Genomic DNA, 18,415 nt, shown 5'->3' with positions numbered 1-18,415 from the left:
AGTCCGAGTCCAGGGTTCTCGCCCGGAAAAGGGTGGAGTGCTATCTCCGGGTTGGGGAGGAGACCCTGCCCCAAGTGGAGGAGTTCAAGTACCTCGGAGTCTTGTTCACGAGTGAGGGAAGAGTGGATCGTGAGATCGACAGGCGGATCGGTGCGGCATCTTCAGTAATGCGGACGCTGTATCGATCCGTTGTGGTGAAGAAGGAGCTGAGCCGGAAGGCAAAGCTCTCAATTTACCGGTCGATCTACGTTCCCATCCTCACCTATGGTCATGAGCTTTGGGTTATGACCGAAAGGACAAGATCACGGGTACAAGCGGCCGAAATGAGTTTCCTCCGCCGGGTGGCGGGGCTCTCCCTTAGAGATAGGGTGAGAAGCTCTGTCATCCGGGGGGAGCTCAAAGTAAAGCCGCTGCTCCTCCACATCGAGAGGAGCCAGATGAGGTGGTTCGGGCATCTGGTCAGGATGCCACCCGATCGCCTCCCTCGGAAGGTGTTTAGGGCACGTCCGACCGGTAGGAGGCCACGGGGAAGACCCAGGACACGTTGGGAAGACTATGTCTCCCGGCTGGCCTGGGAGGAGCTGGACGAAGTGGCTGGGGAGAGGAAAGTCTGGGCTTCCCTGCTTAGGCTGCTGCCCCCGCGACCCGACCTCAGATAAGCGGAAGAAGATGGATGGATGGATGGATGGATATTTAACATAAAAGCTGAGTTATGCTCACTACAAACCCAACTATTGGGTTGCGTAATTTAGCGATTCTTGACGCAATAGTTGGTTAAAAATTATATATTTTACTGCGGTTTAAAATTTTTATTCCATTAAAATATACTCTAAAGTATGGAACCCCTAAAGGGACAGAGGGGAAAAAATGTTTTGCGATACTTTTGCGAGATCTCGCAATACTCTTTGCGAGATCTCGCAAAAGTTTTTGTTCCTATGTCAGTGAACCAGAAGTGAAACAGACAAAGCGATGGTGTTTTTGCGAGATCTCGCAATACCTTGCACGCTACACCGCAACAACAAAGATGACGGGGAGAAGACGCTGTCGAAGGTGAGCCACGTAAATAGGACCGCCCACAAAATGGCGCGTCCTGAGTAGGGATGATGTTTGATAAGAAATTATCGAGTTCGAGCCTATTATCGAATCCTATTATCGAATCCTCTTATCGAACCGATTCCTTATCGATTCTCTTATCGAGTCCAGGTAGGTTGTTGTATATGGAAAAAAACACACAATATTTGGTTTAACAAAAGCTCACTTTTATTATATAAGAAAAAAATTAAATCTAATAAATAAATAAATATTGACTGTTACATCCCCTAAAAAAATTAAATTAAAAAAATAAATATTGACTGTTGTTACCCAAAGTATATTAAGTGGGATTTTTCAGAAAAACAAATATATACAGTAACACAAAAACAACCTGTCTCTGTGATCACTATAGGTCAGGGGTAGGGAACCTATGGCTCGCGAGCCAGATGTGGCTCTTTTGATGACTACATCTGGCTCTCAGATAAATCTTAGCTGACATTGCTTAACACTATAAGTAATGAATAATCCCGCTGGAAATCACAGTGTTAAAAATAACGTTCAAAATATAAAACATTCTCATGCATTTTATTTCATCCATCCGTTTTCTCCCGCACCTGTACCCCAGTTGTCCTTCGGGGTACAGGAGAGTCGCATTAATGGTAAGAAATATTTTTTAATTATTGGTTAGCTTCAGAATAACAATGTTATTAAAAAGAATAAGAGACTTATTATACTCTAAAAATGTTGGTCTTACTTAAAAATGCAGGCATTGTATTCAGTGTTAAAAAATATTGTATGGCTCACACGGAAATACATTTTACAATATTTGGCTTTCATGGCTCTCTCAGCCAAAAAGGTTCCCGAACCCTGCTATAGGTGTATAAATAATATTATAGTGTTAAATAAAATCAGTCCCTTGGGCACAAAACTGAAAATAACACAGCTCTCCAAAAAGTGCACTTCTGCTGCTATTTGACATAACTGTTTGTTATGATGCTTTGACATTTTTGCACTTTATTTCTTTATTGAAAGAAAATTCTATGAAGAGAAAAGTTGTTTGCAAATGTGGTTACAATGCTAAAAAATGAAAAGTTAAAGCTAAAAAAAGAAATACACTTTATTGAGTTAACATTATTTCTTTATAGGGGGAAAGATGTGATGTTATGAGCTAGGGAATATAACAACTACACTACCCAGCATGCAACGGGAGTGACGAGCATGCGCGGTAGCCCTGAAAAGTGTTGTTGCATGTCGCCACCCGGCAGCTAAGAATGAGGTTATGAGCACGCTGTGAAAGTAAACGTCAAGAACTCAGCCAACACGCCTCGTCTGCATTATTTATAATTAGACAGACAACACATATACAGTGTGATTTTGTTTTGTTTACAAGGAAAGAAAAACAAAAGTTAAAAAAGGGAGATATGTTGTATATATATGTATGTGCTGCGGTTGCTTTAAGAACGTTGCGACAGCTGCCGTAAAGGAGGTGCGTTGCTAACCTGGTTGCTATGTTTCCAGTTGGTCGTAAAAGTGTTCGTCATGTGTTTGTACCCTGCTCAAATCTCTCAGTAAAGTTATTCATTGGATTATACCTTTTGTTTTGAACTTTATTACACCTTGGAGCGCTTTTTCCGGTCCATTGTTTTTCCTGCTTTCGCTGTCTGCGCCTAATGACTGAGCTACGTGACGTAATTTCTTGTGATGTCCCACGGGGCATTTCTGGTCGGGACGGGATTCGTTCCCAGGGATTCGAATAAAGAACCAACTCTTTTTCTTTACTATAGTGGTCTCGATAACGGGTACCGGTTCTCAAAAAGGGATTAGAGTCCGAGGACTCGGTTCTTTTCTTATCGAACAACCGGGAAAATCGGTTTCGAGTATCATCCCTAGTCCTGAGGCCGGTAACATAAAACTTGTAATTGTGAAAAATATAGACAATTTTCTAACAAATGTGTTCTGTTAAACCACAAATGGTAACATAAGCTAGCCGGTGGTGTTTTCGTTATATTTTTTTGCTTTATAAAATGTTACTGTGAAGAAGTTGCAAACAGCGCATTTAATGTAATAATACTCACGATTTTGGATATTGTTGACCTAGCCTGGTCCATCGTTGCTCGTTGCAAATCTAGAAAAGAAAAGCAAATAATCAAGATTCAACTCCGGAGCCTCACAATTTAAGGTTTTGTTCCAAAACGCCCGGAGATTGACGAAAAAAACGTCAATAACGGATGCACCCTTAAAATGGAAAAACTCTAAAAACCCTATACAAGCCTTTCACAGTTATCAAATGCATTTTTATATGCTATGTATATGTTTTTATTTATTTTAACTTGAAATATTTTAACAACTTCAGATCTGTCTATTGATATTAATGAAGTGTTTTATTATTTATTATAGTTTTTTTTTTATGTTTTATGGCCGTTTTGTCAAAAGTAACATGTTTTTCATAATGGTAAAATGCAAAATATGCAATATTTCTAAAATAAATAAATAATAATAATTTAAAAAAAATTCAAAATGGAATAATTAAGGTTGGGTAATGACAGCTTTAAACAGGTGCATAATTCATGAAATTGATTTTGATACAGGAGAAAAGTATACAAAAAAAATAAAAAATGGGGGCAAAAAGAGTACTTAAGGAAAGTGCCGCACATTATGTTTGTATCCTATTCAAACAAAGTTGCAATCAAAAACACAATGCAATTTTTTTTTATTTTTTTTTAAATACTTGTAAGAAACTCCCTGGAGAAATTTCAAACCATTGAAATTCAACAACCATATCACAAAAGGAATACATTTAATGCCTGGTGTTATAGGCCCGAGGGTTGCACAGGGGTTAAGGCAGAAAGAACAAAAATAAGTGGAAAAAAGTGATTACCCAACTGCAAATAAGTGGATATCTAATGCTTAAACCAAAAATAAAAAAAAGGCCAGTGCTGCTAAGAAAAGGCTTAGGGATGGCTATGCAAAAATTAAACTTAAACTGAACTAGCTGCAAAGTATACAAAAACAGAATGCTGGACGACAGCAAAGACTTACGGCTGTTGTTGTGTTCCCTAATTTTGAGTGTACATAAATGAAGGTGTGTGTTGCTGAGCCCGGCCTGGACATAATCTGGACTGGACCTAGCTTTAAGAACCCTTTAAATAATCTAATTTAATTGACAACCTGGTCTGGTATTTTTTTTTTTTAAATAAATTAAGATAAATAAATAAATAACATTTTCTTGAATAAAAAAGAAAGTAATACAATATAAAAACAAGTTACATAGAAACTACTAACTAATGAAAATGAGTAAAATTAACTGTTAAACGTTAGTACTATTAGTGGACCAGCAATCATGTGTGCTTCACGGACTGTATCCCTTGCAGACTGTATTGATATTTATTATAGGAACTAGAGATGTCCGATAATGGCTTTTTTGCCGATATCCGATATTCCGATATTGTCCAACTCTTAATTACCGATTCCGATATCAACAGATACCGATATATACAGTCGTGTAATTAACACATTATTATGCCTAATTTTGTTGTGATGCCCCGCCGGATGCATTAAACAATGTAACAAGGCTTTCCAAAGAAAATCAACTCAAGTTATGGAAAAAAGTGCCAACATGGCACTACCATATTTATTATTGAAGTCACAAAGTACATTCTTTTTTTTTAACATGCCTCAAAACAGCAGCTTGGAATTTGGGACATGCTCTCCCTGAGATAATCCTGATACCCACTACAACTATGGGAAATACTATACTTTGACTTTCACAAAGTGCATTATTTTTATTTTTTTTTAACATGCCTCAAAACAGCAGCTTGGAATTTGGGACATGCTCTCTCTGAGAGAGCATGAGGAGGTTGAGGTGGGCGGGGTTGGGGGGGGGTTGAGGTGGGGGGGGGGGGGGGGTAGGGGGTAGCAGGGGGTGTATATTGTAGCGTCCCGGAAGAGTTAGTGCTGCAAAGGGTTCTGGGTATTTGTTCTGTTGTGTTTATGTTGTGTTACGGTGCGGATGTTCTCCCGAAATGGGTTTGTCATTCTTGTTTGGTGTGGGTTCACAGTGTGGCGCATATTTGTAACAGTGTTAAAGTTGTTTATACGGCCACCCTCAGTGTGACCTGTATGGCTGTTGACCAGGTATGAATTGCATTCACTTGTGTGTGTGAAAAGCCGTAGATATTACGTGACTGGGCCGGCACGCAAAGGCAGTGCCTTTAAGGTTTATTGGCGCTCTGTACTTCTCCCTATGTCCGCGTACACAGCGGCGTTTTAAAAAGTCATACATTTTACTTTTTGAAACCGATACCGATAATTTTGAAACCGATACCGATAATTTCCGATATTACATTTTAAAGCACTTATCGGCCGATAATATCGGCAGTCCGATATTATCGGACATCTCTAGTAGGAACCAGAATATTAATAACAGAAAGAAACAACCCTTTTGTGTGAATGAGTGTGAATGAGGGAAGGAGGTTTTTTGGGTTGGTGCACTAATTGTAAGTGTATCTTGTGTTTTTTTTATGTTGATTTAGTAAAAAAATATATATTAAAAAAATAAAAAGACTTACGGCGTGTGGAGCGGAGATGGCGTCCACAAAGTACATCCGTACGTGACATGACAATCAACAACGTCCCCACAAAGAAGGATAGCATCCGCAGAACTTAATCAAGGTCTTGATTGCTAAACCAAAGCAGGTGCGGGGAATAGTGCTCAAAGGAAGACATGAAACTGCTACAGGAAAATACCAACAAAACAGGAAAAGCCACTAAAATAGGAGCGCAAGAGACGAACTAAAACACTAGACACAGGAAAACACCAAAACACTTAAATTAAAGGCATACTGAAATGCGATTTTCTTATTTAAACGGGGATAGCAGGTCCATTCTATGTGTCATACTTGATCATTTCGCGATATTGCCATATTTTTGCTGAAAGGATTTAGTAGAGAACATCGACGATAAAGTTTGCAACTTTTGGTCGCTGATAAAAAAGCCTTGCCTCTACCGGAAGTAGCAGACGATATGCGTGTGACGTCACAGGTTGTGGAGCTCCTCACATCTGCACATTGTTTACAATCATGGCCACCAGCAGCGAGAGCGATTCGGACCGAGAAAGCGACGATTTCCCCATTAATTTGAGCGAGGATGAAAGATTCATGGATGAGGAAAGTGAGAGTGAAGGACTAGAGGGCAGTGGGAGCGATTCAGATAGGGAAGATGCTGTGAGAGGCGGGTGGGACCTGATATTCAGCTGGGAATGACTAAAACAGTAAATAAACACAAGACATATATATACTCTATTAGCCACAACACAACCAGGCTTATATTTAATATGCCACAAATTAATCCCGCATAACAAACACCTCCCCCCTCCCGTCCATATAACCCGCCAATACAACTCAAACACCTGCACAACACACTCAATCCCACTGCCCAAAGTACCGTTCACCTCCTCAAAGTTCATACAGCACATATATTTCCCCAAAGTCCCCAAAGTTACGTACGTGACATGCACATAGCGGCACGCACGTACGGGGCAAGCGATTAAATGTTTGGAAGCCGCAGCTGCATGCGTACTCACGGTACCGCGTCAGCGTATCCAACTCAAAGTCCTCCTGGTAAGAGTCTCTGTTGTCCCAGTTCTCCACAGGCCAATGGTAAAGCTTTACTGTCATCTTCCGGGAATGTAAACAATGAAACACTGGCTGTGTTATCCGGCACAACAGTCAGGCGGTGCATTCTACGGCGGGGGTGCGTTATCCGGCACAACACCCGCCGCAATACACCGCTTCCCACCTACAGCTTTCTTCTTTGCTGTCTCCATTGTGCATTGCACAAATTGCAAAAGATTCACCAACACAGATGTCCAGAATACTGTGGAATTTTGCGACGAAAACAGACGACTTAATAGCTGGCCACCATGCTGTCCCAAAATGTCCTCTACAATCCGTGACGTCACGTGCAGACGTCATCATACCGAGACGTTTTCAGCAGGATATTTCGCGCGAAATTTAAAATTGCACTTTAGTAAGCTAACCCAGCCGTATTGGCATGTGTTGCAATGGTAAGATTTCATCATTGATATATAAACTATCAGACTGCGTAATCGGTAGTAGTGGGTTTCAGTAGGCCTTTAAGTCACGTTTTGGTGTGACAGGTCGTGACTTTGAGTCAAGAGCTATAGTGATGCGTGGTTGGTTAGTTTGAATTCATATCCAACAATTGCGAAAACAACTTTTTATTGTCAATATCCGCTTTGTTTTTTTATATTTTCTGCTGGTGGTGTGCCTCCGGATTTTTTCAATGAAAAAAATGTGCCTTGGCTCCAAAAAGGTTGAAAAACATTGGACTACTGTATAGGACAGCCCTAATGATGTGGCCCAGAAATAATAGGTTGCAACTTTAAAAGTCAAATAATATGAGTGAGTGCTTCTCAGGTGGAACTGAAGCATGTACAGCGTTTCATTTCTGTGTCCAAGGAACACATCCCGCCTCTTGTCCAAACAAACCTTGCAGTTTCCTTCGCAGCAGACTAGAAAGGCGCAGTTGTTTCCGAAACACCAAAAGATCCACGTCCGACACTTAAGGTCATAACGGGCTGCATGGGAACTCCGATGTCAGAATAATACAATAATGCGAGAACCGGCTCCCCGCTTGTTTGAGGCCAAACAAAGTGAGGTTCGGATTTAACAAAACAGCAAGACCTGAAAAGCAACTCTTACGTATAGCTTTACTTGTTTCACCATTCAAAAACAAGGTAATAAGAAACATGAAAGTAATCATCCTGAGAAGAGTGGAAAGTCAGAATTTGGCTCACATAAAACTGTTATGAATTTACACAAGAAACAACAATCATTACCTATAATTGTTTCATTATCACAGTGTTTTTCAACCTTTTTGGAGCCGAGGCACTTTTCTTTTTATTGAAAAACATTAAAAAATTAAACTCATTAGTCAATATTGACAGTAAAAAGTAGGGATGTCCAATAATGGCTTTTTGCCGATATCCGATATTGTCCAACTCTTTAATTACCGATACCGATATCAACCGATATATACAGTCGTGGAATTAACACATTATTATGCCTAATTTGGACAACCAGGTATGGTGAAGATAAGGTCCTTTTTTTTAAAAATTAATAAAATAAAATAAGACAAATAAATTAAAAACATTTTCTTGAATAAAAAAGAAAGTGAAACAATATAAAAACAGTTACATAGAAACTAGTAATGAATGAAAATGAGTAAAATTAACTGTTAAAGGTTAGTACTATTAGTGGACCAGCAGCACGCACAATCATGTGTGCTTACGGACTGTATCCCTTTTAGACTGTATTGATATATATTGATATATAATGTAGGAACCAGAATATTAATAACAGAAAGAAACAACCCTTTTGTGTGAATGAGTGTAAATGGGGGAGGGAGGTTTTTTTGGGTTGGTGCACTAATTGTAAGTGTAGCTTGTGTTTTTTATGTTGATTTAATAAAATTAAAAAAATAAAAAAATATAAAACGATACCGATGATAAAAAAAACGATACCGATATTTTCCGATATTCCATTTTAAAGCATTTATCGGCATCTCTAGTAAAAAGTCATTCTGGCAAGTGTTGGATATGAATTCAAACCATAACCTCTTGTCTCAAAGTACTGTCACGAACCTGTCACATCACGCCGGGACTTATTTGGAGTTTTTTGGTGTTTTCCTGTGTGTAGTGTGTTGCGCTCCTATTTTAGTGGCTTTTCCTGTTTTGTTGGTATTTTCCTGTAGCAGTTTCATGTCTTCCTATGAGCGCTATTCCCCGCACCTGCTTTGTTTTAGAATTCAAGACTATTTCAGTTGTGCGGACGCTGTCCTTCTTTGTGTGGACATTGTCATGTCATGTACGGATGTGCTTTGTGGACGCCGTCTGCTCCAACACGCTGTAAGTCTTTGCTGTCGTCCAGCATTCTGTTTTTGTTTACTTTGTAGCCAGTTCAGTTTTAGTTTAATTTTCCATAGCCATCCCTAAGCTTCAATGCCCTTTTGTTTATTTTTGGTTTAAGCATTAGATACCTTTTTTACCTGCACACTGCCTCCCGCTGTTTCCGACATCAACAAAGCAATTAGCTACAGGCTGCCACCTACTGATATGGAAGAGAATAACATGGTTACTCTGCCAAGCTCTAGACAGCATCTTTGACCAGGGTGCTGCTGTGTTTTTCAACCTTTTCTGAGCCAAAGCGCCGTCTTTGCTGTCGTCCAGCATTCTGTTTTTGTTTACTTTGTAGCCAGTTCAGTTTTAGTTTAATTTTCCATAGCCATCCCTAAGCTTCAATGCCTTTTTTAGGGGCACTCACCTTTTGTTTATTTTTGGTTTAAACAGTAGATACCTTTTTTACCTGCACACTGCCTCCCGCTGTTTCCGACATCTACAAAGCAATTAGCTACAGGCTGCCGCCTACTGATATGGAAGAGAATAACATGGTTACTCTGCCAAGCTCCAGACAGCATCTTTGACCAGGGTGCTGCTGTAGGTGCACACGTCCTACAGGGCAGTGTTTTTCAACCTTTTCTGAGCCAAGGCGCATTTTTTTTCATTGTAAGAATCCCGAGGCACACCACCGGCAGAAATCATTAAAAAATGAAACTCGGTAGACAATAAAAAGTCGCCGCCGCAATTGTTGGATATGAATTTAAACCATAACCAACCATGCATCACTGTAGCTCTTCTCTTAAAGTAGGTTTTCCCGTGTGTAGTGTTGCAGTTTCATGTCATCCTTAGAGCGGCATTCCCCGCACCTGCTGTGTTTTAGCAAACAAGAATATTGAAGTTGTTGCTATCTTTTTTTGTGTGGACATTGTTGTCATGTCATGTACGGATGTACTTTGTGGACGCTGTCTGCTCCACACGCTGTAAGTCTTTGCTGTCGTCCAGCATTCTGTTTTTGTTTACTTTGTAGCCAGTTCAGTTTTAGTTTTGTTTTCTATAGCCATCCCTAAGCTTCAATGCCTTTTCTTAGCGGCACTCACCTTTTGTTTATGTTTGGTTTAAGCATTAGATACAACGTTTACAAAGCAATTAGCTACCTGCTGCCACCTACTGATATGGAAGAGTATTACACGGTTACTCTGCCAAGCTCTAGACAGCACAGACACTCAACAACGGCACATTATTTGCAGATTATAATTACTGGTTTGAATAAAATATTTTTAACCCAATTAGGTAAAATTACATAATCTCTCACAGCACACTACTGAAAAACACTGCATTATCAAACAGTACATTTACTGAGAACAATTTATCTTGTGGATCAATAAAGTTTGTCTAAGTCTTAAGTCTAAATTTCCCTAAGTGGAACGTCCAAACCCTCCAGGCTTGTGATTTAGGGCTATATGAATAAACTTTGATTGATTGATTGACATGTTGTTGCCGAGTCAGGCCTTCAGAGTAAAAGCATGCAAGTAAAATAACACGGTTGCATCACAGTAGCATGTGTAAAAAGGCTCGGAGTGACGATTCAATTTAAAATCCATTCGACACGATTCTTGATTCAAAGCGATCCTTGCTATATATTATTTGGTGTATAAATTATAATACTTTTCAAAACATAAAATTCAAAGTACCCTTTTTCGAAGTTCAAATAAATTCCAGGATTTTCATGAATTCCTAGTTTTCCAAAGTCCTATTTATAGCCTTTTTTCTGTTGACTACCGGTACTCCTCCCACATTTTTCAACCCACTTCAACCGTTCCACCGTCAAAACATCCCTCCTAATTAGGACAAAAAACAAAGTTGTTTTTTGAACAGGGAAAATTCCCGGTTTTCCCGATATTCCAGGAATTATGTAATACCATTACTCTATTCAACCATGTTACTACTTCAACATTTCTCAACCGATTTGAAAAATTCCAACACCAACCATTTCAACTCATTCAGAAGTTTTTTATAATTTTTTTTTTTAATTCCCGCATTTCCCGAAATTCCTAGATTTTGAAAATTGAAATCAATGGGACAATTTTTAAAGCTCTTGACCGATTTAAACAATTCCAACACCAACTAATTCAGCTCATTCAGGACATGCATGCTCCTAATAATTTTCCCCAAATTCCCAAATTTCCAGAAAGTTCGTATTGTGACATTTTCCAAGTTGCACAATTCCCACATTTTTCAACCTATTAACACATTCCACCATCCTGGAAATTCAAAATACCCTTTTTCCAAGTTCAAATTACTTCCAGGATTTTCAGGAATTCCTGGTTTTCCAAAGCCCTATTTCCACCCTTTTTTCTGTCAACTACTCCTTCCACATTTTTCACCGTTCCACCGTCAAAACATTCCTCCTAATTAGGACAAAAAACAAAGTTGTTTTTTGAACTGGAAAAATTCCAGGTTTTCCCGATATTCCAGGAATTTCTCAATTCAACCATGTTACTACTTCAATATTTCTCGACCGATTTGAAAAATTCCAACACCAACCATTTGAACTTATTCAGAACATTCAAGTTTTTTACAATTTTTTTAAAAATTCCCGCATTTCCCGAAATTCCCAAATTTTGGGAAAATTTTAATTGAAATCAATGGGACATTCTTCAAAGCTCTTGACTGATTTAAACAATTCCAACACCAACTAATTCAGCTCATTCCGGACATGCATGCTCCTAATCATTTTCCAAAAAAATCCCTAGTTTCCCCAAATTCCCAAATTTCCAGGAAGTTCCCATTGAAATGATTGCGACATTTTCCAAGTTGCACAATTCCCACATTTTTCAACCTATTCAAACCATTCCAACATCAACACATTCCACTCATCCTGGACAATCAAACTAACACTTTCCCAAGTTACAAACCAAATTCCCGTTTTACTGGAAATTCAAACTCTTCCAACATTCAAACCATTCCAACATTCAAACTATTCTTACATTCATACTGCATTCTGTCAGCATTTCAGTTCAACTTCAGCATTGGAGCATTTCTTCAGGAATTGCCTCTTCTAGTTCAACTTCTTCTTCCTCTTCTCCAGATTTTGGCGCGCTCTACCTTCCACATTTTTCATCCGGTTCAAACCGTTCCAACTTTAAACTGTTCAGCCTATTCGGGAATCGCGGGCTTTCCCTTGACAAATTCCCAAAATTCCCAGATTTCCCAGAATTCCAGGTTTTCCGGGACATTTTTCCCCATTCAAAAGGAATTGGCCATTTTTCAAACTTTCACCATTTCCACATTTTTCAACCTATTCAAACCGTTCCACCTTCAACACATTCCACCATCCTGGAAATTCAAACTACCCTTTTTCCAAGTTCAAATAAATTCCAGGATTTTCAGGAATTCCTAGTTTTCCAAAGCCCTATTTTTACCCTTTTCTTCTGTCGACGACTCCTCCCACATTTTTCAACCCACTTCAACCGTTCTACCGTCAAAACATTACCGGTACTCCTAATTAGGACAAAAAACAAAGTTGTTTTTTGAACTGGAAAAATTCCCGGTTTTCCCGGTATTCCAGGAATTCCGTAATACCATTTCTCAATTGTTACTACTCCCAACATTTCTCAACCGATTTGAAAAATTCCAACACCAACCATTTCAACTCATTCATAACATTCAATGTTTTCTAACCTTTTTAAAAATTCACGCATTTCCCGAAATTCCCAAATTTTGGGGAAATTCTAATTGAAATCAATGGGACATTCTTCAAAGCACTTGACCGATTTAAACAATTCCAACACCAATTAATTCAGCTCATTCCGGACATGCATGCTCCTAATCATTTTCCAAAAAATCCCTATTTTCCCCAAATTTCCAGGAAGTTCCCATTGAAATGATTGGGACATTTTCCAAGTTGCACAATTCCCACATTTTTCAACCCATTCAAGCCATTCCAACATCAACACATTCCACTCATCCTGGACAATCAAACTAACACTTTCCCAAGTTACAAACCAAATTCCGGTTTTCCTGGAAATTCAAACTCTTCAACATCCAAACCATTCCAACATTCAAACTATTCTTGCATTCATACTACAAACCCCATTTCCATATGAGTTGGGAAATTGTGTTAGATGTAAATATAAACAGAATACAATGATTTGCAAATCATTTTCAACCCATATTCAGTTGAATATGCTACAAAGACAACATATTTGATGTTCAAACTGATAAACTTTTTTTTTGTGTGCAAATAATCATTAACTTTAGAATTTGATGCCTGCAACATGTGACAAAGAAGTTGGGAAAGGTGGCAATAAATACTGATAAAGTTGAGGAATGCTCATCAAACAGTGAACAGGCAAATTGGGAACAGGTGGGTGCCGTGATTGGGTATAAAAGTAGATTCCATGAAATGCTCAGTCATTCACAAACAAGGATGGGGCGAGGGTCACCACTTCGTCAACAAATGCGTGAGCAAATTGTTGAACAGTTTAAGAAAAACCTTTCTCAACCAGCTATTGCAAGGAATTTAGGGATTTCACCATCTACGGTCCATCATATCATCAAAGGGTTCAGAGAATCTGGAGAAATCACTGCACGTAAGCAGCTAAGCCCGTGACCTTCGATCCCTCAGGCTGTACTGCATCAACAAGCGACATCAGTGTGTAAAGGATATCACCACATGGGATCAGGAACACTTCAGAAACCCACTGTCAGTAACTACAGTTGGTCGCTACATCTGTAAGTGCAAGTTAAAACTCTCCTATGCAAGGCGAAAACCGTTTATCAACAACACCCAGAAACGCCGTCGCCTTCGCTGGGCTTGAGCTCATCTAAGATGGACTGATACAAAGTGGAAAAGTGTTCTGTGGTCTGACAAGTCCACATTTCAAATTGTTTTTGGAAACTGTGGACGTCGTGTCCTCCGGACCAAAGAGGAAAAGAACCATCCGGATTGTTATAGGCGCAAAGTTGAAAAGCCAGCATCTGTGATGGTTTGGGGGTGTATTAGTGCCCAAGACATGGGTAACTTACACATCTGTAAAGGCGCCATTAATGCTGAAAGGTACATACAGGTTTTAAAGCAACAAATGTTGCCATCCAAGCAACGTTACCATGGACGCCCCTGCTTATTTCAGCAAGACAATGCCAAGCCACGTGTTACATCAACATGGCTTCATAGTAAAAGAGTGCGGGTACTAGACTGGCCTGCCTGTAGTCCAGACCTGTCTCCCATTGAAAGTGTGTGGCGCATTGTGAAGCCTAAAATACTACAACGGAGACCCCCGGACTGTTGAACAACTTAAGCTGTACATCAGGCAAGAATGGGAAAGAATTCCACCTGAGAAGCTTAAAAAATGTGTCTCCTCAGTTCCCAAACGTTTACTGAGTGTTGTTAAAAGGAAAGGCCATGTAACACAGTGGTGAACATGCCCTTTACCAACTACTTTGTCACATGTTGCAGCCATGAAATTCTAAGTTAATTATTATTTGTAAAAAAAAAAAAAAAAAGTTTATGAGTTTGAACATCAAATATGTTGTCTTTGTAGTGCATTCAATTGAATATGGGTTGAAAAGGATTTGCAAATCATTGTATTCCGTTTATATTTACATCTAACACAATTTCCCAACTCATATGGAAACGGGGATGGTACATTCTGTCAGCATTTCAGTTCAACTTCAGCATTGGAGCATTCACATGCAATTCCTTCATCTAGTTGTAATTACAAATCCAAACAAAACATACGTCTCTCGTTACCATGAATTGATTATTGTGGACCCCGACTTAAACAAGTTGAAAAACTTATTCGGGTGTTACCATTTAGTGGTCAATTGTACGGAATATGTACTGTACTGTGCAATCTACTAATACAAGTTTCAATCAATCAATCCAGATTGTGTCCGACCTTAGTAGGTCCACTTTCATAAAACCAAAAGCCACGGTGACCCAGACAGTTGTTTTTAGAATAACAAAAAAAAAAATTTGATAAATATTTATCTATCCTATACTTAATCGGATATTTTAAATTGTCAATATGTGGGAATGTGCTCTTTGACTGGCTGGAGACCATGCACTGCATTTGTATAACGACCGTAGTTCTACGTAACAACATTTCCACTTCTAATATCCCTCTCCCTCTGCTGCTTCTCTTTACCCAAATGCAGAGGTGGGTAGTAACGCGCTACATTTACTCCGTTACATCTACTTGAGTAACTTTTGTGATAAATTGTACTTCTAAGAGTACTTTTAATGCAACATACTTTTACTTTTACTTGAGTATATTTATAGAGAAGAAACGCTACTTTTACTCCGCTACTTTTATCTACATTCAGCTCGCTACTCGCTACTAATTTTTATCGATCTGTTAATGCACGCTTTGTTTGTTTTGGTCTGTCAGACAGACCTTCATAGTGCCTGGGTTTCAACAAATACAGTCACTGGTGACGTTCACTCCGTTCCACCAATCAGATGCAGCCACTGGTGACGTTCACTCCGTTCCACCAATAAAAAAGTTAAAGTTAAAGTCCCAATGATTGTCACACACACACTAGGTGTGGCGAAATTATTCTCTGCATTTAACCCATCACCCTTGATCACCCCCTGGGAGGTGAGGGGAGCAGTGGGCAGCAGCGGTGGCCACGCCCGGGAATCATTTTTGGTGATTTAACCCCCAATTCCAACCCTTGATACTGAGTGCCAAGCAGGGAGGTAATGGGTCCCATTTTTATAGTCTTTGGTATGACTCGGCCGGGGTTTGAACCCACAACCTACCGATCTCAGGGCGGACACTCTAACCACTAGGCCACTGAGTAGGTCAGATGCAATCACTGGTGACGTTGGACCAATCAAACAGAGCCAGGGGTCACATGACCTGACTTAAACAAGTTGAAAAACTTATTGGGGTGTTACCAATTAGTGGTCAATTGTACGGAATATGTACTGTACTGTGCAATCTACTAATACAAGTTCCAATCAATCAATCAAAAGTGTGAAGGAAAAAAGACCATTTTTTATTTCAACGTACACCCCGTCAAAAGCCTAAAGACTGACTGCACAGTTCCTGTCTTCACAATAAAAGTGCCGCTCCATCGCGCCTGCGCTTTCAAAATAAGAGTCTCCGAAAGCCTGCGCAAACAAGCTAGCAAGCTACGGAGTTTGCCGCCAATGTATTTCTTGTAAAGTGTATAAAAACGAATATGGAAGCTGGACATATAAGATGCCAAAAACCAACCACTTTCATGTGGTATTAGACAGAAAGGAGGAACTTTTTTTCTCCTCCATTTGAAAACGTGGACGTTTGTCATCACTACTGTCTGATTCCAATCAATGCAAGTCATCAGAATCAGGTAATACACCAACTTATATTCTTGTCTTCATGAAAGAAAGGAATCTATATGTGTTAAACATGCTTGTATATTCATTAAAACACTATTAACATGTAAACAAAAACGGCAAAAAATATATATATAAATTATATACTGTATATATCAATGTATGTATATATATATATATATATATATATATATATATATATATATATATATATATATGTGTGTGTGTATATATATATATATATATATATATGTATATATGTGTGTGTGTGTGTGTATGTATATATATATATATATATATGTATATATATATATATATATATATATATATATATATATATATATATATGATGTGTGTGTGTATGTTACTCATCAGTTACTCAGTACTTGAGTAGTTTTTTTACAACATACTTTTTACTTTTACTCAAGTAAATATTTGGGTGACTACTCCTTACTTCTACTTGAGTAATAAATCTCTAAAGTAACAGTACTCTTACTTGAGTACAATTTCTGGCTACTCTACCCACCTCTGCCCAAATGACAAACATTGTTTCAAAACATTACCAAATGGTTCCAGAAATATTTATGTTTCCCTTATGTGCGCTCCCCACCTACAGCCAGTGGGTTTACCAACAATTGAACTTTACCCTGCGTTCCAGTGAGAAAAGCAGATATGACCCCTAAATAGCCTGGTTTGAACTTGTAGCAAAAAATAAACCCTGGTTGACAACCTTGGATTTATCAACACTTGAAGGTTAGTTAATCCAGCAGCTCTCGACAATCATTGAATGTGAGAGTTGTAGGACACCACACTGAACTTTGTGCACACACACACACAAAAAAGCACCATTTACACTAGATTGCTTTGGAAGAGGCCTACAGAGGTGTGTGCACTCTACAGCTAAAAGATTTAATGACCTTTCTAGGCCAATTTATGAGCTCCACTGGAAGCTGGACATCGCGTGAGGAGAGCTTGCGGTGGGCAAATGCCAAGCAGACACAATTGAGCAGAAACACAGGCAGGTCTGTCCTAATTTCATCAACCTTGCCAACTCCAGTAGTATGTCTCCCCTAGGGATGTCCGATATTTGGATCGGATCGGCCGCCGATATTTGCCAAAAAATGCGTATCGGCAAGGCATGGGAAAATGCCGATCCAGATCCAGTTAAAAAAAAAAATTCGGTCCGTGTTTTCCAACGCACCGATTTAAATAATACATTCCACTTTCTGCTGCGCCCTAATTTCCGTTCCGCATTTTCCAGCACACCTTCAACACATCCACAGGTCTGTGGATTCTCACGCAGTTGCCTTTAGCTGCTGGCATTACACGACAGGCTCTTCTCACTCTTTCCTGTGTCTCCCTCTCACAGACAGACAAGCGCACCTTCTTACACACGTCACATACTGTCACGTCATACGTCACATACTGTCACGTCATACGTCACATACTGTCACGTCATACGTCACATACTGTCACGTCATACGTCACATACTGTCACGTCATACACGTATACGCCCTCTTCGAGCAGAGAGGTCGCAGCATGACTAACGTTAGCTGTGATGCTAGCGCAGCCGTGCGAGCAACGCTCCCTCTAAGGTGCGCGCCTTAGACATCATTGTTCAAATATTGTAACGTCTGTCGAGACGCTTATCTCCATTCGGTGCCACACGTCCACACCATCAAAATGCTGAGGCAAACATTTCCAGATCAACACCGTATGAAAAAATAGTGATTTTTTTAGTTGTGATTTCCTTCTCTGCATGAAAGTTTAAAAGTAGCATATATTAGTGCAGTATGAAGAAGAAGGTTTTAATGTAAACACATAGAATCATTATACTGCTGTGATTATATGCATCAAGTGTTCATTCAAGGCTAAGGCAAAATATTGAGATATATATCGTGTATCGCAATATGGCCTTAAAATATCGCAATATTTAAAAAAGGCCATATCGCCCAGCCCTAGTTCAATGATGCCATTTTTGTTTGTCATGTATAATTTTGTCTATTTTGTGTTTATCCTTGAATAAACAGGTCAGTTTCTTGTTACCAATCATTGTGTATTATTCAAACTCCCCTAATTCAGCTGGCTAGTTGTTATCAAGAGTACTAAAACCCTTTTCCACATGATTCTGACAACT

General features: G+C 39.2%; 1 protein-coding gene across 1 annotated transcript in view; it reads right to left on the bottom strand.

Moving 5' to 3' along the window:
- LOC133580478 (transferrin receptor protein 1-like) overlaps positions 1–18,415 on the bottom strand; it is an 87,152-nt gene that overhangs the window by 48,416 nt on the left and 20,321 nt on the right. The window contains exon 2 of the mRNA XM_061934792.1: positions 3,108–3,157. Coding sequence (XP_061790776.1) covers positions 3,108–3,140 — 33 coding nt within the window. The 5' untranslated portion in view covers positions 3,141–3,157. The remainder of the gene's footprint in view (positions 1–3,107; positions 3,158–18,415) is intronic.

This window comes from Nerophis lumbriciformis, linkage group LG03, assembly GCF_033978685.3.
Source record: "Nerophis lumbriciformis linkage group LG03, RoL_Nlum_v2.1, whole genome shotgun sequence".
In the NCBI taxonomy this organism is placed as follows: domain Eukaryota; kingdom Metazoa; phylum Chordata; class Actinopteri; order Syngnathiformes; family Syngnathidae; genus Nerophis; species Nerophis lumbriciformis.
This window is presented reverse-complemented; position numbering and strand designations above follow the sequence as displayed.